Source organism: Annulohypoxylon truncatum (genome assembly GCF_022578515.1).
Source record: "Annulohypoxylon truncatum strain CBS 140777 unplaced genomic scaffold F4807scaffold_1, whole genome shotgun sequence".
Lineage (NCBI taxonomy): Eukaryota > Fungi > Ascomycota > Sordariomycetes > Xylariales > Hypoxylaceae > Annulohypoxylon > Annulohypoxylon truncatum.
Window position 1 is genome coordinate 1,249,673 of NW_025953787.1, and position 17,177 is coordinate 1,266,849.

A 17,177-nucleotide genomic window follows, 5' to 3' on the forward strand; every position below is an offset into this window, starting at 1 on the left:
GCATTACGGTTTTCCTTTGTTGCTCGCCGCCATCGAACGGATTGTTACGACAGGCGGATGTCTTTTGCTCTCAAAAGTTCCATACATTGGCGGTCGACTAGATGCGGCGACGCATCAGAGAGCCGCCCCAGGCTTCCGTGGGAGCCTATACAGTTTGGGTCAATATCATGATGGTCATGGGTGATGTTGATTAAATCTAGTCCCCCGGGGTTCGTTCTCGACGGGTACCATAGCTAGATTTTACAGCCACCACTTGTCCGTGTCATCGAGCAGGCTGCTTCGGCAGTGTCGGATTGCTCGTACTCTTCATTTCTTTAGTTTCTGGGATCCCAGCAGGTTCATTGGTGGAGGAAGTGCCGTTCTAGGACTCCGATGCGAAACCGTCGAAGTCAATATCGATCTCTGTCGAGGTCTTTGGATTCCATTGATTACTATACAAAGGCAGCCTTCTAGGTGACCGGTGAGATGGTGTGGGGAGGGTAATAGTCAACCGATCTCCAAATTTGAGTATCCTCGAGAGCTTCGATTGAGATACGGGGGAGTTCCGTCACGGTCACCCGGGCAGAGCCGATTCAAGGAACAGGCATAACCTGATAGGAGTTCTACGTACGAATAGTTGCAAGGCAGGTCACCTGTCAAAACCCAAACTCTACGATTTGTATCTTTACTATAGCTACCAGACCAATGAAACCAAGTCACAAATTTCAAATCATGTCATGTATGGGATGTACCTTCCTAGTGTGTCAAAGTAGAAGTTTGACCGGAGCTACCGGAATGGTTGGTAATACTGAATTATGCGTGTAGCAGACGTCGAAGATCAATGCTTGCGTTGTTCAGGTTAAGATCATGCTAAACTACGTCAGATCAGGCCAGCTGATTCCGAGTCGGTGTATAGAATTTTATAAGCTGACGGTTGTTGGGAGCTCTGGTGGGCGCGAGGTGACGTACATGGTAAGCAAAACTACGGCCCGTCTACTAATACATCGCATATCTATAAGTTCTATTATAATACTCATGTCCTGATACCATAGTTAGACTTGATTGATCTCTTGTTAGCAATTAGTAGAATGACCCTATTAAAAAAATGAGTTGTGCTGTTCTGTGTCTGGCTCACAATATATGACAAAGTTCCCTTGGCTGGGAGGTGGTTTGTATTGGTAATACTCGCAGTCTTATCTCATGTGCGTTCAAATCTAAAGTCTGGGAACCTTAGGCATAGCTTCATTGTAAGCTTTCGATGACTCAATCGCAATAATTCTTTGTGTTAAATGACCTAATGACTGTTCGGTATATATGGTTGCTACTATGGACTCAGGGGCTGGCATGTCTATGGAAGATATGTTCAATATACTACTGGTTAAGAAATAGACATTTGAACATGAAAAATTTCCACACGTATGATGATTTTTTTATTATTTGAGTGAATTTCTTCTTCAATTGGTGTAATGTGAACCTTGATATACCTAATAGTTGATGTATTCATAATAATTACCCGGCCTTCTACGCGTTAGCCGGAGAAGTCTGGGAGTTATTGAATGGGGGTTTAAGGGGTCACCCCTTTTTTCCTCAGCTTCTAATAATTCATGTTAGTAAACAGGAACCACTTCGGGACACAATTAATCAACAACTAAATTCGTATATTATGAATTGTTAATATTTGGATTGAAGATTTAATAAAGTTCTAAGCGTTTCCATATAAACCTTCGATAGGTATAATAGATGATTGGACTATAGGTACCTACTAGGTAGGTAGGTAGGTAGGTAAGTAGAAGAGACAAAAGAGCTCACTTCACGACATAGCCCGTAAACGATAGCTACTTGGCTCCTGCCATCAACTTATAAAGACACTAGACAATGATTTCTTTTTTACGAGCACTCGAGTTCATACCTATTTGATTTTTCAATCCTCAAGGGAGGAATCCAGCCAGTAACACGTCACTATACCCTTTAACCAATGACCATCCATTTTGCGAGTTAACTTAAAGATAACAATGGTAAGCCTTGAGTATTGATCTCCCTAAGCTTAGGATGTGATAAAACATGTAGTTGAACCCATATTGTATGTCTGAGGCTACACATTGCATGAGTAAATCCTTTGACGCAGGATCTATGAGTTTGAGCAATACGATGTAATAAGCATGTGCCGTGCGTTTATCTTACCTAAATATCAGGGACGAAGGATTTTCTTCGCAGTATACATTCGAGATTTGAGGTCGGTTGAAATCCGCCTCAACAAGAAACGGTACTCTTATGTTTCCATATGGCCCAGCCCTTGTTAACGATCGGTTCTCACATGTCTTTAGTAAGATGCGAGTTTGGATGTCGCTAATGTTTAAGACAGGTGTGGGTTGGCCCCGCTGGAGGTCACTTATATTTTAGCGTCCGTTAGCTTCCTGGTTCAGCTTTACTGCTAACGAAACATAAGACAGAGTTGGTACGAAACAATTAGATTGGCTTTTCTCATTAAAGATATTTGTAATTCATTGGCTTAGAATTTGAGTTTTCTATCCAATGAATACCTCTCAAGAAAACCTTAAGTGTTGTTTGGAAAATCACTGAATAAAGAAAGAAAAGAGTACATTTTAATTCGGCCACTAATACCGCGAGGTACCTATATCAGATGTATATTGCTCGCTGATGAGGTCAGACGGCGGCACCTTAGCGATCAGACACATAGCCCTGTAGCGGTTCCTGTTTCAGAACCAATGGCTGGGAAACCCCCTTGATTCATATTAGGTACTAACTGTACCATAGTAGTGTAGTATTGTAACTGTACCTATAGCCGATTAGTATTTCTTGATCTCTTAATGTCTGCCTTTCTCGTTCTTTTTCACTTTTAGTCTTCACCTCGTCCCTCTTTTTAGTCGGCTCGGAATTGCTCGTGTGATAGGGTTGTCAAGTCTAAATCTTAGTCTTTGTCTTTGTCTACTATTAGGATAAGTACCTCTATAGTAATGTAAGTAAATGTCCCAAAGGTTATTTAGCCCCCAAATGAACCTTACCCCTTCCACCCCCTGAGGCTGTAGGTAACACAGCTACAACACACTACAACACCACTAAAGCAAGCAGCAACGTGCTGCGGCCAGGAACAGGAAGTCTTGGCAACTTTGAACCCCACCATCATCACCATCACCAACATCCAAAGCTCACCAACCCCTCCTCCAAAATAATCCCTAGAACCTTAGAAGTGAGCAGTCACATTCTACTTCGGGGTTACAAAGCTAATCACAGAGTTGAACCGTAGTTCACCATGGCCACGCGACCGAGTTTATTTACCAGAGGGCTCTCCTCGCTCTCCCAGAGCACCGACGCCAACTCGCCCAGCGTCAGCTCGCCCGCCGAGCAGCGAGACGATGCGAAGCGCAACTTGTTCAAGACCATGCGCCCGCTACCCACCCAGCACTATTGGAACGTCTACTTTGACAGGTAAGTCTACCGTTTCCGCGCTCTCGCAACGGGATTATTGGGTTCTCCCCTGACACCGACATTTGATGTAGACAGGCCAAGGACCAGAAGAAGGAAGACGACAGCGCCTACCAGGCCTCCCTCGAGCAGCTAGGCACGCAGATCGAGTCCGTCCAAGACTTCTGGCGGTACAACAACAATACCCCCGTCGACCAGATCAAGATGCGCGAATCCATCTATCTATTCAAGAGCGGGTTCCGACCTATTTGGGAGGACCGTCGCAACGTGTTAGGCGGCAGCTGGACTTTCCGAGTCCCCAAGAGCTCCGGACCCGACTTCTGGACCCGAGTACAGCTTATGGCCATTGGCGAGAAGCTGCAGGAGGCCGTGGACGAAGGAGACACCATTTGTGGTGTTGGTCTGTCGGTGCGCTTTAACTCGCACCTGATCTCTATCTGGCATCGTGACGCCTCCAAGAAGAAGTCTATCGACAACATACTACAGGCCGTCCTCGACGACCTGCCACCCGAGTTAAAGCCCAAGCCCGACAACTACTTCTACAAGAAGCACTCTGACCATCCCGGCTTCAACCCGCCTCCGGAGCTGCAAGCCGTCCTGGACTCGCAGAAGAAAGCGCAAGAAGCTGCCGCGGCGAAGAATGATAGCGTGAAAGCTGCGCCGGCCGAGTAGGTGGCTTCTTGCGGTACGGAAGGTATCGTAAGTAAGGAGTAAGGATAGTTTAAATTGAAAGCGTAGAGCTGGTCTGCTCAGGTTATAAGCCAGTTTGTTGATACTCTGCGGGATCTATGCATGCGCATTGGGCGAATATCGGAGGGATTTACTATCACAGTTGATATCTCGCCCCCCTTTCCCCTTTACAAATCATTCGAGGCATGGTTGCATTTTTCGGGCGTTTGTCAAAGATATGAATGGGTGTCTGATCTTTTCGAGGATATTAGGTCTTAGCTTAGGTGCAGATACAACAGAATTGAAGTCTCATGGTTCAAAGAAAAGACAATGGTCTAAGAGCTTCATAATATGAATTTGGAAGGTCAATGGAAAGCTTGTGACACTTCACGCTCGCTCCCAGGAACTATACATACAACTTGGCTTCATATTAACAGATAACTGAAAAAAACCATCATGATTCCCAGACACACAGGTTGACTGTAGAAGTCTATATATTGAGTGTTGGATATATCTAGACCTTAGTATTATGCCACAAGCATAAGTGGCCCCTTTGTAATGAGTATATTGTTGGTTCAAAAAGACAAGCCGACCTCTAGTTACTCTAGGCTTAAGCTTCAACCCCATAACAACCAATTCCTCATCTTTATCTTTACAGGCAATAGCCTTGCTTATTCCCTTTCTAGAAGCTGGTCAGAAGAGCGTTAGAAAGATGCGCTATATAGGGGACATGCTTACCTTACTCTAATGAGTTAGCAATTGTATACACCATTCCGGGCCTTTCCCACAAAGGCTCTGAGACCTCGGACCTAGCGAGTTGCGTATCAAACACCCAACTCCAACCCAGCATCACAGGACACACATCTCCCGAATCATACAAAGCATCCACGCCACCTTTACCCCTTTCACTTCCAAGCCCCAGCCCTCCGCATAACCTCCTCGAACTCAGCGCGGCCCACGCCCTTGCCGACGCCGGCTCCGCCGTTCGCCTCGAGTATCATATCCTTCAGCAGGGCCTCATCCACATCTTGTTTCAGCGTCATCGCCACGCGCTTGAGATGGGCCAGCGTCAGCTTCGCGTCCTCGCCTCCGTTACCACCGGTGAAAAGCCGGAACGCCTCGTCGACCTCGTCGGCGTCCGGGCCCCCGCCGCCGCCGGACCGCGCGTGCAGCTTCAGCGCGCAGATGGCGACGAACGGCTCGTACGATGCGTACCCCTCGTCGTCCGGGTCCAGGATCTCGACGAATTCTTTTAGTTCGGGTTTCGTGGGAGCGAGGCCTAGGGCGCTGTTGTTTTTGCACGCGCGCGGTCGAGTTAGCTCCGTGTTCTCGGGTGCTTATGCATGCGCTTGGATGTAAGGGGGGAAGGGCGGCGGTAAGGAAGAAAGGGAAGGCAAGGGAAGGGAAGGGAAGGGAAGGGAAGGGAAGGGAGAGGGGGAGACGAACACCATGGCCCGGCGCACGTCCTTGGTCGGTATGACACCCTCCTTCTCGCCTTCCATGGGCTCCGCGAACAGCGCGAAGGCTTCTTTGATCTCGCGCTCCTCGCGCGCCGAGATGTTGTGTTCTTTCGCTAGCTTGGACTGTTTTTCTTTCGGCTCGGCGGAGGAGGAGGCGGCGGCTTTGCGTTTGGGAGGCTACGTCATTGGAGGATTGTTAGTTCGCTCTTCTAGACATATGGAAGGGCCGTGGGCTGACCATTTCGTGAAATTTGCGTGAGATAATACTGGTAAAGTCTGTAGAATGGGAATGGTATCGTAGCAATCTAGGTACATATGGCCGATGTGAGTTACGTAGGTACGGACGTAGTCGTAGATGGAATTAATTAGAAGTGCTGAAGCTACGGAGAGTTGCACTTTACAGCTACTATGTTAGAGAGCTGCAAATGGTATGCGGGGCATCCCAGGGCTCTTTAGCTTAACTCCACAATTGGCCGCTGCGGGCCGCTCGAAGCTTAAGGTCCACTCTCTATATCCGTAACACATGTGCAGTTACTCAGGTACGAACTCCTCTAGACATTTTCTCTAAAGACCATCTTACAGGTGACAGCGGATATGTTTGATTGTATGATAAAATGACCACTGTCTAAAGAAGCAATACAAATATGGAGTTACAGTTAACATCATGACGAATAATGATATGTTTAATATGTATTGAAAAACAACGAGTTGCACTTATATTACTAGTGTGTGATAAGATCACAATATAGTAGATCAAATTGCAATGAGGCGAAGCAACCCTTGAACGCATCGTTGACTACCTAGGTATGATTATGAACCATAAGTGTTCCCTATGTAGTATATGGTTGAAAAAGAGAATACTTAGGTATATATGATTGGGTAGACATAACATTACACAAAGTTACTCGATAGCCCCCATGAGCTGTGGCGTTAGATATAAACTATATGGGCAGGTACATACGTAGGTAGGATAGGGGTTACAGCTTGTTTCAAGCCAAAAAAGAAATAGAATACATATTTTGATCATGCCCCATTATCTGGTATATTTGCAACCCGCCAACCCGTAATGAACAATCGCTACTTACCCGGTTCCGTCTGGTTAAATCTTGCAAGCAGGCCGTCAAGCTTCGGTTTCCATTCCGACGGCATGATCTTATATATGCCCCTAATCTGCATTTCCCCGGCTTTACCGACCATCCAGATGTGCTCATAGCGTACCCACAAGGCCATAAAGTGAGCCAATACCACCATGGCTCTTGGTCTTCGCTCCTCTATGAATTTGGAAAATTCGATCGGTACCCAAATCGCGAAGCCGCCAAATCGTCTCACAATGGCATAATCTGGTTCGCCAACATCGATTGCTGTCTGAACACTACATATGTACGAGAGAGCCTTGTTGTACACGACTCTCACGTCTTCGTCGTCTAGCTCCCGATCTTCCTGCGCCGCAATCGATTCAGGGCCAGCTGGATGCTCCAAGAGCCAATCTAACGCGCTGTGATCACAGTAGATCAACTCCCTCGGATTGCTCATATCTGGCTTACTCCGGGCAAACAATTTAATACTGAGTTTGCTGTCGGGATCAAGCAGCTTCTTCGCCATGTCCAATACCTGACCAGCGCCTCGGCCCATATGCAACCACTGAATTGGGGGCTCCCAAGGATCTATCATCAACGTCTGAACTAGGGCTAAGGAATGCGCCAAAATCCTAATACTAGTAAAGCAGATGTAGTCAGCATTTTCCGAGATCATGCGACTCAGCTCGTCGATATCGCGGCGCTGTTCTCTAGTACACATGATCTGATAAGTCTGCTGTAACTTGAAGAGCTCATCTCGCTCCTTCGGGTCTGTGCTTCTCGTCCAAAGATACAGAGCCGAGTTGGCAAGCGATACGTTGAGCAAACTACAGCGGTTGTGTTCTTGGGCCATACGCATGGTTAAATTCGGAATATCATATTTCCACATGTGTAGGACCTCTGGATTCTGTGCCATAGGGAATGGCTGGACCATATTTTGATGGTAGTTATGTATCAACCGTATTTCCCAATGACGTCTCCATGGCCCTTCGGGGATACTAACGTCCGCATCTGTCCCCTCATCCAGGGAAGGCGGAAGAGGTGAGCCTGGAGAGGGATAAAAATTCACACCCTGAGGCAGAAAGGCTGATTTGTTCTCATTTTGAGGAGAACATAAAGCATTAATGGATGCTCGCTGCGAAGCGTCATCCGTCAACACCGGGCTGGAAGCGGTCTGCCCGTTAGGCGAATGGCTTGGTATCCCGCTATTGTGCCGCGTATTTTGCGCCGTTCTTGCAGACACTGGGTTCGCATTCGGATATAAGCATTCGACTGCATGTCTTGAACACGAGCTACAGCTAGGGCGAACTTCATCACACTGCAGCGGGACGTTAGGAATGAGCTCTACAAATCCAAATTTGCTAACGGATCGGTTTCCGAGTTGAGATGGGCGATTGAACAGACGTAATTCGTCACAATCCTCTTAACTAACCTTGACTCGTCTCTGCTTACATCGCAAACACCCAGTGCGAGACTTTTTATGATATAGACGCGGCCCGCGTGGTCGTTGTTCCTGCATGTTGCCGTCGTTTATTGATACCGAGATTACAAAACGACAGTTGGCGCTGCTGACATCCGATATAGCGTGTAAGCGGGTTACAAGTCTCACAACTCGCGACAACCTCACTGGGCTAAATTAGAGCGGGCTTGATCGTTAGTCTCTCATCGAGCGTGTCGCATAACCTAGTTAAGGTGATGACCTAATTCGAATTCGTCGACGATTTGAGGCCATTCGACCAGAGAGCCCCAGACTAGGCTGGGGATAATGAGACGGTGACCCAAGAACCATTTTGATTGCCCAGCCGAACTCCATGCGGCATGGCAAGCACTTGCCACAATCCATCGCTTCCTATAGGCCTGTGGCTGCTATACGAAAGTGTGGTGTAGTATTTGCCAGGATGGGCTAGTGCTAACTGGATCCGTGTCGTGCCTGGGAAACCGGCAGAAAGTAGGAAATAGAAAACAGAGAACAGATGAGAATGAGATAAGTCTTTTATATCGATCTGATAACTTTATAGAAGGTGAGCTGAAGCTAAAGATAAATCTGCGAGCCAAGACCCTGGATTTCCTGTCCCCAATGAGCAACAGTAAAGTCGCCGATCCCATATATTTTATGTACGACCTCGAATGCGATAGCGAAAGCGATCCCTAGGTACCTACATAGGTAGGTACATATGTATGTTGGGTGACATGATCTGTTACCGCGTAATGTCGAATACCAATATGATTGGATGGATCTTGCGAGGAATACTTGTGAGCTTATGACAAACTGTCGGTGCCAATCGGTTTCTTTCCCCTACCCGATCTCGTGGCTGTCTCAGATTTAGGCAATTACATATGTACGTAGTAGAAGGCGAATGATGGGCATGCTTTGAGTTCTGATAAAATTTCTTAGGTTCCGTAGATCAATGTGCAAATGTATTTAAAAGTGGGAACTAACAGGAAGCCTTCCATTCCTATTGTGGCTTGCGATTGTGGCTACCTAGCATACTGCGTAGGGACTTCCCGAATTCTGCACCACCGGGTATTAGAAGCCCCCACCCTCCGCACCACACCCCTGCAGCTTGCTAACCAGTTTCATTGTGGAATTCAGGTACGTATCGCAGATCAAGCATTGGTGTTTCCAGAATGTGAAACTCCTGCCTCGACGACTTTACGTCGTCTCTTCTCCCTCCTTCCTGATAAGCCCATGCCACCAATTGTATCTACTACCAGCGAATTAGTCAAGCTCCAAAGTTCCTTTCCTTTTTACCAAACATACGCCTTTTCTCACGCGATCATCTTATTGCTGCGAAATATAAGCGAACGTATCGAATAAACGTGTACTTATCGTGTTAGCGCCTAGCATGATCCTTTCTAGTTGACAGATTCCCGCGAGTCTAGATTTGACAAGTTCTATCATTCCTGGGACACAATCCTACTTGTGTGAGATGCCCTACGGGGCTATGCTCCCAGTATGCAACTCAGTCCATTACAGTCTCGACTGGCTGCGTCCGTGATAGCCTCCTGTCTTTTACTCGTTATCTACCTATTTCTATTCTCCCCGCAATTCGCTTTGGCCGTCGAGTTCGACCCTGTTTCCGCCGACCACGATGCTCCCGAATTGGCTTACGAAATACAAGATGCCGAGTCCCCGGAGGAGTTGGACTTCAGAAGCTCGACGTATGAGCCGGAGTTTGCGCTGTTTGACCGGAGCATAATAGGGAGGGTCCCGGAGAATGTAGCCACGATAGCCAACAATCAAGTTACAAAGAGCAATTTAGCACCCGGCGTTACAATGGGCTATGTTTTCCTAGCGTCTTCAGTCTCAAGTAGGGAGACGCAAGATTCGGATGGACCATTGGAGCTCCGAAGAGATCTGAACGGCACGCAAGAAACGGCCTCGGCAGGCCATGGCCACGAGGACATCGTTGTTGATACAGAAATTTCTCGGCGAGCGACAAAAACTTTATGGATATCCGCAAATACTTGTGACCAGCCTTGGCGCTTATCATCACAGACTACCATGGACCCTCCGCAGCTCACCTTATATGTGTCGACGTCATCTGACAATACCTCTCCTGGCCCGCAACAGGGCACGACTGGGCAGGATGCTATTGTATTCACCGAAGGCGCCGTCATGTACAACGTTTCTTTAGATCGAGACATTTACATGAGCATCTCGGCCCCAAGTGTTTCAACAGAGTACTTCGATACTACGAAGCAGTACAATTTCGAACTTGTTGCTTCGACGGACCAGTACTACTATTCGTATCGCAACGACACGAGCGAAACTGACCTCATATGGGTCGACAGCGATGCAACGGCGGCTCTGCTGCAGACAAATTATCTAACTAATTCCTCGGATGAAGTTATCACTACAATGCCCTATGTTGTTTTTGCCCACAACCAGGATAATAACGTCATCAATGGGATGCGCAACTCCTATTGTGGTTTGAAAGGGTATGCTCAGATTAGGAACCTGGATGACGGGAGTAGTGGAATGATAACCATGGGGTTAAAAAACGGAGGAGACCAGAACCTAACACGACAGGAGTTCTATGTCACAGGTCTCAACGCCAGCTCTAATTATACTGGATTTCTTGCTCGTCCGCCAGGAACGGCGAGCAATTCAAAACGACAGACCGGTTCTTCGAGTATAGGCGGTGGCGTTGTATTTGAGCCAACTACATTCCAAACTAAACCTGGTAAGTATCTGAAGTTTTTATGCTCGACAGGAAATGCTAATATTAAATGAAGATGGAACATGTACATTCATCTTTAACATGACATTTTGCGATCAAACTCAGTACGCTGTTCCGGGGAATTTGACCAATTTCCCTAATGGCACGGCCCTTGCCGAATTCTACGATAATTATACACGAACCATGTACGACAATTTTGACAAGGTCCTGCAACAAGTTCCCTGCGAAACCAGTTCGGTTGCCCAGTATTCTTTGGCTAGAGATTGCGATGATTGTAGAACCGCTTACAAGAATTGGCTCTGCTCTGTTGCAATACCACGTTGCGAGGACTTCTCGCAGCCTAACCGGCTCTATTTGCAGATGCGCAATATCGCGTCTCCTTTCGCAAATGGCTCGTTCGTGAATCAGAGCCTAATAGATCAATGGGGAGATTGGCAGGCCTACAACTCGTCTCGGAACCCCGTAATCGACGAGACCGTTCAGCCAGGTCCATACAAGGAGTTGTTGCCCTGCGAGGACCTGTGCTACGACTTGGTGCGGAGCTGCCCGGCCTCGATGGAGTTTACCTGTCCGCGGCCGGTGACCGATTTCGGCTTTAATACCAGTTACGGACGAGATCTTGGTGGCGGCAGTTTGTCATGCAACTATCCCGGATCTGCACACTTTCCGGCTGGAGCGGACACGCTTACTCTTCCTGGGTTGGCAGTTGTCGGCGCTGCAAGCATACTTTTTATGGTGCTTCTATAAGCATATCACTTTACGTGGGAATAGAAGGTCATTGAATAAAGGCGTCGTGGCTTAGTTGGTCCGCACTATTTACGGTCATGTTAGACGAAGAGCAAGAGACGCCTAATGATAGCATTGAGTAGGCGTTCTGGGTTGATATTGTCCCTTATTCTGTTTCCAGCAAGCACCGTTGGCCCGTTGTGTAGTCAAATATTTATGAACTATATTCGCAGTTAGGCGAACTCTCCATTTACCTTCCTAATGTTAGATACCCGCGTGATGACTTTGTTGGATGTTGTCGATTTACCTGCTGCGAATCTATCAGAACGATGGGTGTATACCGCACACAACATTCCAGCTGTCTCGCGCATGCAGCCGTGGGGATTAATGTGTGCTGCTATCGCCATTGCAGACGGATTGTTTTTTTTAAGAGAGGTTATTAACGGCCATAATCGGCCTATTCCTACTTTAAGAACCAGCTAGGGTGCCTGCTAAATCTTTCGCGCCTTTTCAAGCTGTTCTATCCTCGCTTCGAGGTCGGTAATGGTCGCCCGCATCTCGCTCTTGATTTCATCGTGCTCTAACCGCACCCAAAAGTAGTACGCCAGTTGGTACGTGAAGATGGCTAGTAGAAACACCTTGGCTATGGGCCGGCCGAAGGTCTTGTAGAATTGTGACTAAGATGGAGGATGAGTGTGAGCTACCGCTGCTATTGGGCTCAAGGTAGAGTGTCAAGAAGGCTTGACTGACATTGGGAGAGGGCTCCTGAGGGGAGGAGCTTTGCGACGACGAGAAGCGCGCCCATGTCTGTCGCAGTTGGGTTGACTGCGCTGAGGAGGCTTGTCGCGCTGTGAAGGTGCGGAGGGGCGTTAGGTGTCGCGCTGTTCGTGACAGCATCATTTCAGGCTTTGTTAAAGGGTGTTTTTAAGCGTCGTGGATCGAATCTGGGGAGTCTTTTGCGATAGGCGTCTACATAGTAGAGCTTCATGTTTGAATGTGGGGCAGAAGTGATAGTGGCTTGCATACGTACGTACATAGATTGATACAGTGATACATAATTAATTTATGCAAATTATACATTTAACGTAACAAATTAATCATTCCAGCTTACCTAATGTAATACAAGCAGTACAAGTTAGTATTTCCATCTTATACCTCTCTTAATTCTGTAGCTTCAATTCTACTCGTTATAATTCTTCCAATCATCCATAATAAACGCCTCCTAGCATAGTGCATCGTCCATAAATTCGCAAAACAGAGTCACTCATTTAGAATATGAAGGATATCTCAAGCAGGAATCGGATACGAATGATAGCCTAACGGCCATAATTACAAAGTACATACATACAACCGGGTTTCTCATCCAAGACTCAGAAGGCTTGCGGCTAGATGCATTGATTTCTTGCCCATCATGATCTACGAAGCTAATACAAGGGTCCTGGTTGCAATGGGGGACTCCGTTGAACAGAAACGTTTCTTTTCTAAATTACGAGTTTGCTAATAAAACAATACGTTCCCAAGCCCAGTCGTTCAACTTGGGCACCATCTTAATAGCTAAAGTTTCCAATTCAACACCTTGATAGAAATTTTCGCTAATGCACGCTTGCAGTGGTGTTCAATTTGAAGCATTTGTCGCTCGATGGAATCGTCTCGCCTTGGTCCCACTAATAGAACAGTTAGAGTGATATAACTCCTCTTATAATTCGAGATACTTACGTGCTCGTGGACACAACCATCGACCCATCGCCATCTGTCTGTAGTCGAGTATCGTGCGTACGACATATTCGTGCTAGCATCGAAGCACCAAGCTGTGCTTGCCTCGTTTCCTAGTTTACTTCCACTGCAGAAAAGGGGCCAAATGGTGTTGGGTCCGGACGCATACCCAGCGTGGTGTTGCTACGGTAGACACAATAGTTAACACCTGCCCTATGCCATCAAATTCGATTTGAGCTGTTAACTCACTATATAATCTGAATCAATGAGGGAAAACATCGTCCTTGGGTCACCGTCGACCACAAATGCACGATAGAATTTGTAAGCCCTCTCAGCTGTTTCTTCCACGGATACGGTTGGATCGGGCTCGCAGAGAGCAGGGGGTGCATTCAAATTGCACAAGTTTTCTCTCTTGGCTAGATCTCCATTGTTGATGACGGCCGGGTAAGCAAGGCCAATGGTCGGCGCCAGGAGGCCTGTGGAGAGCAAGTGTAAGAAGCGCATTTTCACGGTAGCGAGCTTGGAGATGATAGAAACGAGATACTTCCCACGTCTCCCCTGGGATATGCGGTAACTATATATCTATGGAAAACGATAGGCAGCATGGAATTTCTATATTCTAACGCGGGGAACTACCTCAGCCAAGATTCGGTGAGTGTCTGCTAATTTAGCCACCTTGATCTCAATATACGATAATATGTCTTGACCTTCCGAATGAAACCTAAGCGTGTTAATGCGTGCTCACTGCTATCTTGAGAGACCGACTAGCGTCACGTACTAAGCTTGGTGATGTAACACTCCGGGTAATCTCTATCAAGGTAAGAGGCAGATGGCATCATTCACATAAAAGATACAGAGCTGTTTTCATCTTTAACCATCTTTAACTGAGGTTTTTCGTGGGGGCTTAAGATAGCTTCGAAAAGAACTAACCTATGATTACAGCCATTGTCTTAAAACACACAGCTACCTATTTGCTTGCTTACTTTAGTTTCTACTACTATCCGCAAGAAGCTACTTAGATTTGAGGAAACTCTAGAAACTACCTTATCATGTATGACCTCAATTCAACTTGTCAGTATACTTCTAAGAAAACATGGGTTTTCATTCTCTTGAGAAGTGTCTAAATTGTTTACATTGATTGGTCTCAGGGGGGGACAGTAGCAGACCGTTTCTTTACATAACTATCTTGTGTTCATAAATATTCATAAGGCTTTATGAGCACCAGGACCTCGGGATGTCACTTGAATCGTGACTAAGCCAACCTTATGTAAGTGGCTTAAAACCCCCGGTCCACGAGGCTGTCGGGAAGGTCCATTTATAATATAACTCTAACTAATTCAGGTAAGTGACACCTGCATTCGTGTTAAATTGGTAGGCAGGTCCCTGACCTCGAACTATTCCATTATCGATAGGAGGTGTATTTACAGACACCATGTCCATATGAGAAAGTGAATACATCTCCAACTTCTCAGATTCCCGAAATCTGTTCTCAGATGCAATTGGAATCTCCGTCGCGATTTGCTTGAGTCATTCGTATAAGACCGCGTTAGGGACGGGACTCAACTGCGACTCTGCTCTTATATTAATTTCTTGCTTTTAAACGATCAACTCGGACCCTTAACTAGACCCCCCTAAATTCCGGCCTCCGATTTCATTCCGTGCTTAGACGCTTTCCGCCTCTTCATTCAATTACTTAACCTCTCTTTATACACATACACAATGGTATGCCTATAGAGCTATGAATTCATCAAAACCGAGTGTTAATTGAAGCATATAGGCCCAAACACTAGAGCAGCGAAGGCGGAACGCCAAGTTCGTCAAGGAACAGGACGCCCGTCGCGGGAAGTCGGAGAACGACATCAAGAAGCGCAGCAAGGAACAAACCAAATCGCCCATCTCCCTCTTCTGGCTTGGTATGTTTTCCCCTTAGATTCATATCCCCGCTTCGTTAAGATCTTCGGGAGAGAGGAGGCTAACTCGTGTTCGCGCGTGCAGGTATCCTTGGCTTTGTCGTTTTCGGTGGCCTGGTTTTCGAAGTCATCTCGCGCATCTTTTTCCGATGAAAACCTACATTTATCGAGCATCAATAGCGTCGTCACCCGGGTCTGGTCGAGAACAAAAAAGCGTTATCTATTGGGAAGAGTTTACTGGGATCTTTATAGCTAGGGCTTACGAGAGGAACCCGGGCTGTAGGTTAAGTGGGTGATGTCTTATCAAGTTATGAGGCATTCAACGCGCACACATGTATAACCACCTAGGAGAACCATATGATACCTGAGCGTTAGCTTTACAAGAACAATTCGTGTTTCCGGAGGTCAAATATAGGTCTCGTTAGTCCTGCGTCTATTTTCAATAAAAGTCATCATACGATTATTCGTACGAAGTCTTGGTCTAAAACTTTAAGGATAAATTTATGATGAGTATTACGACTTGTAAGGGCGATATGTTAATATGATTGATTTCGCATTGGTATTGGAAGAGCAACTAGACTAATCTAGTGAGCGTCCCTGGATCCTGCGATTGCAAGCAAAGCTGCCAATTCAGATGGTATAACTGACCCCTGACCTTTTTAACGCCGTCCTCACATCAGAACATTGTGCAAATAATCATGCTCCTAGGCCCCTTTTCTGCCCCTGACCATCGTGCTTCATTCTCATCCCGGCGTCGAACTGACGTTCTAAATCGTGCTGCACTTGATTGATGTAAGCCTTCGATGTAGCAGAGTTACTCTGGCCGTCTGTTGTATTACTGCCATTAGGCTTGGCCCCGAGAAGTTTAAGAAATTTTGCCTTCCTCTTGTCGTCGCCCTCTAAGGCTTGGGCGTTCCACTGCTCACCGCCGTTAGTATTCGACCCTCCTTCGGCTGCGGTAGAGGACACGTACTCCTCGGCATGGTGCTTCTCCTTTCGCTTCTTCTTCTTTTCCTTCTTCTCCTTGGGCGCCTCGACCTGGGCCGCCTCGTCTTGAGAGCCAGCTTCCTCAGCAGTCTGTTCTAGCTTTCTCTTCTTCTTTTTCTTTTCCTGCTTAGGTACTTCCACGTCATCAGCATCGTCGTCATTGGTTGTGCCGTTGGTGGTCTCATGCGAAGCGTCATCCTCAGACTTGCGTTTGCGTTTCTCGGCTTTCTTCTCTTCTTTACTCTTGTGCTTCTTCTCCTTCTTAGACTCCTTGGATTCCTTCTTGGGAGGCGCAGTGCTTTCGTCACTCGAAGACTCCGATGTCGCAGCTTCGGCAGCGGGTTCGTTGTCGAGAGGAATGAAGTCGTCGTTCTCAGGATCGGCTGCCATCTTCTTGATCTCATTCGGCAACTTGTTCTTCTCAGCTTCCTCCTTCTATACGTATAGTTAGTAAATGAAGAGAATATGCTCGATCAAATAAACTTGTATGCCGCACCTCTTTTTGTGCGTCTAAGAGATCAGCATGGGCCTTAGCTTTCTGGGCCTCGGCCATCAGCTTAATCGCTTGCGCTTCTAACTTCTGGGCACGTAGGCGCATACGCCTGCGTCGCTTCTCTTGCTTGTGCGCGCGGTTAGCCAACTTCTTCAGCTTGTCGGCTGCCTTGCGTTCGGTGTTCCATTTCGCGGCACGGCCAACATTCGCCTTTCGTGCTTGCTTGGCCTCGGACTTGGCATGACGTTTCTCTTTTCGGGCTTCGGCTCGCGCAAGTCGCTGCTCTTGCTGTCGCTTCAGCTTGGCCTCTGCAGTGGGTTAGCAACCTATATTATCGCTGACTACACACTGGCTATTACCTTTGGCTTCAGCTTCACGACGAAGCTTGGCCGGGTCAAGCTTCTGCCAGGATGCCGAATCTCCAGCCTCCATTCTGAAGGGAATCAACGGCGAGAAGCAAACGAGTAAGTGGATTTAGGGTTAATTTGAGGTGATTAGGTTGCGATCGGCGAAATGCTAAGAAGAGTGAAAATTCA

The 17,177-nt window shown here is 47.0% G+C and overlaps 8 protein-coding genes across 8 annotated transcripts; 3 read left to right on the forward strand and 5 right to left on the reverse strand.

The window, feature by feature from the left end:
- The first annotated feature begins 2,960 nt into the window (after positions 1 to 2,960).
- Positions 2,961 to 4,287, forward strand: F4807DRAFT_13044 (translation initiation factor eIF4e). The gene is made up of 3 exons (XM_047992981.1): positions 2,961 to 3,187; positions 3,245 to 3,426; positions 3,498 to 4,287. The coding sequence occupies exons 2-3, from the start codon at positions 3,251 to 3,253 to the stop codon at positions 4,093 to 4,095; spliced, it is 774 nt and encodes a 257-aa protein (XP_047859425.1). The 5' UTR covers positions 2,961 to 3,187; positions 3,245 to 3,250; the 3' UTR covers positions 4,096 to 4,287.
- Positions 4,288 to 4,884: 597 nt separating this feature from the next.
- F4807DRAFT_13064 (calmodulin) lies at positions 4,885 to 5,962 on the reverse strand. The gene is made up of 3 exons (XM_047992982.1): positions 5,791 to 5,962; positions 5,539 to 5,729; positions 4,885 to 5,379 (listed from the first exon to the last, which is right to left on the reverse strand). Exons 1-3 carry the CDS (start codon positions 5,791 to 5,793, stop codon positions 4,998 to 5,000), a joined length of 576 nt encoding a protein of 191 aa, XP_047859426.1. The 5' UTR covers positions 5,794 to 5,962; the 3' UTR covers positions 4,885 to 4,997.
- A 523-nt stretch (positions 5,963 to 6,485) lies between these two features.
- Positions 6,486 to 8,320, reverse strand: F4807DRAFT_13088 (uncharacterized protein). Its single transcript, XM_047992986.1, has 2 exons — positions 8,061 to 8,320; positions 6,486 to 7,946 (listed from the first exon to the last, which is right to left on the reverse strand). The coding sequence occupies exons 1-2, from the start codon at positions 8,145 to 8,147 to the stop codon at positions 6,630 to 6,632; spliced, it is 1,404 nt and encodes a 467-aa protein (XP_047859427.1). The 5' UTR covers positions 8,148 to 8,320; the 3' UTR covers positions 6,486 to 6,629.
- Positions 8,321 to 9,221: 901 nt separating this feature from the next.
- Positions 9,222 to 12,215, forward strand: F4807DRAFT_405027 (stretch-activated Ca2+-permeable channel component-domain-containing protein). Its single transcript, XM_047996177.1, has 3 exons — positions 9,222 to 10,815; positions 10,868 to 11,786; positions 11,840 to 12,215. Exons 1-2 carry the CDS (start codon positions 9,585 to 9,587, stop codon positions 11,557 to 11,559), a joined length of 1,923 nt encoding a protein of 640 aa, XP_047859428.1. The 5' UTR covers positions 9,222 to 9,584; the 3' UTR covers positions 11,560 to 11,786; positions 11,840 to 12,215.
- F4807DRAFT_455360 (uncharacterized protein) lies at positions 12,030 to 12,435 on the reverse strand (the record flags this gene model as incomplete). Its single annotated transcript, XM_048000711.1, has 2 exons — positions 12,030 to 12,215; positions 12,289 to 12,435. 2 exons carry the CDS (start codon positions 12,433 to 12,435, stop codon positions 12,030 to 12,032), a joined length of 333 nt encoding a protein of 110 aa, XP_047859429.1.
- A 288-nt stretch (positions 12,436 to 12,723) lies between these two features.
- On the reverse strand, positions 12,724 to 13,944 carry F4807DRAFT_405030 (uncharacterized protein). The gene is made up of 3 exons (XM_047996178.1): positions 13,501 to 13,944; positions 13,255 to 13,434; positions 12,724 to 13,202 (listed from the first exon to the last, which is right to left on the reverse strand). Exons 1-3 carry the CDS (start codon positions 13,753 to 13,755, stop codon positions 13,131 to 13,133), a joined length of 507 nt encoding a protein of 168 aa, XP_047859430.1. The 5' UTR covers positions 13,756 to 13,944; the 3' UTR covers positions 12,724 to 13,130.
- F4807DRAFT_455362 (uncharacterized protein) lies at positions 13,855 to 15,314 on the forward strand (the record flags this gene model as incomplete). Its single annotated transcript, XM_048000712.1, has 3 exons — positions 13,855 to 13,902; positions 15,029 to 15,164; positions 15,247 to 15,314. The coding sequence occupies 3 exons, from the start codon at positions 13,855 to 13,857 to the stop codon at positions 15,312 to 15,314; spliced, it is 252 nt and encodes an 83-aa protein (XP_047859431.1).
- A 543-nt stretch (positions 15,315 to 15,857) lies between these two features.
- Positions 15,858 to 17,073, reverse strand: F4807DRAFT_455363 (small acidic protein family-domain-containing protein; the record flags this gene model as incomplete). Its single annotated transcript, XM_048000713.1, has 3 exons — positions 15,858 to 16,583; positions 16,645 to 16,949; positions 17,001 to 17,073. The coding sequence occupies 3 exons, from the start codon at positions 17,071 to 17,073 to the stop codon at positions 15,858 to 15,860; spliced, it is 1,104 nt and encodes a 367-aa protein (XP_047859432.1).
- Positions 17,074 to 17,177: the final 104 nt, after the last annotated feature.

Excerpts from the sequence above, each read along its gene's own strand:
- F4807DRAFT_13088 (XM_047992986.1), bottom strand. The coding sequence starts at position 8,147 with ATGCAGGAACAACGACCACGCGGGCCGCGTCTATATCATAAAAAGTCT. Across the intron at positions 7,947-8,060 it reads GTAAGCAGAGACGAGTCAAG|TGTGATGAAGTTCGCCCTAG; the intron begins GTTAGTTAAGAG and ends GTCCCGCTGCAG.
- F4807DRAFT_13064 (XM_047992982.1), bottom strand. Across the intron at positions 5,380-5,538 it reads GACGTGCGCCGGGCCATGGT|CGCCCTAGGCCTCGCTCCCA; the intron begins GTTCGTCTCCCC and ends CAAAAACAACAG.
- F4807DRAFT_13044 (XM_047992981.1), top strand. The coding sequence starts at position 3,251 with ATGGCCACGCGACCGAGTTTATTTACCAGAGGGCTCTCCTCGCTCTCC. Across the intron at positions 3,427-3,497 it reads TGGAACGTCTACTTTGACAG|ACAGGCCAAGGACCAGAAGA; the intron begins GTAAGTCTACCG and ends CATTTGATGTAG.
- F4807DRAFT_405027 (XM_047996177.1), top strand. The coding sequence starts at position 9,585 with ATGCAACTCAGTCCATTACAGTCTCGACTGGCTGCGTCCGTGATAGCC. Across the intron at positions 10,816-10,867 it reads TACATTCCAAACTAAACCTG|ATGGAACATGTACATTCATC; the intron begins GTAAGTATCTGA and ends TATTAAATGAAG.
- F4807DRAFT_405030 (XM_047996178.1), bottom strand. The coding sequence starts at position 13,755 with ATGCGCTTCTTACACTTGCTCTCCACAGGCCTCCTGGCGCCGACCATT. Across the intron at positions 13,435-13,500 it reads TCATTGATTCAGATTATATA|CAACACCACGCTGGGTATGC; the intron begins GTGAGTTAACAG and ends TGTCTACCGTAG. Across the intron at positions 13,203-13,254 it reads ATGGTTGTGTCCACGAGCAC|TGGGACCAAGGCGAGACGAT; the intron begins GTAAGTATCTCG and ends CTGTTCTATTAG.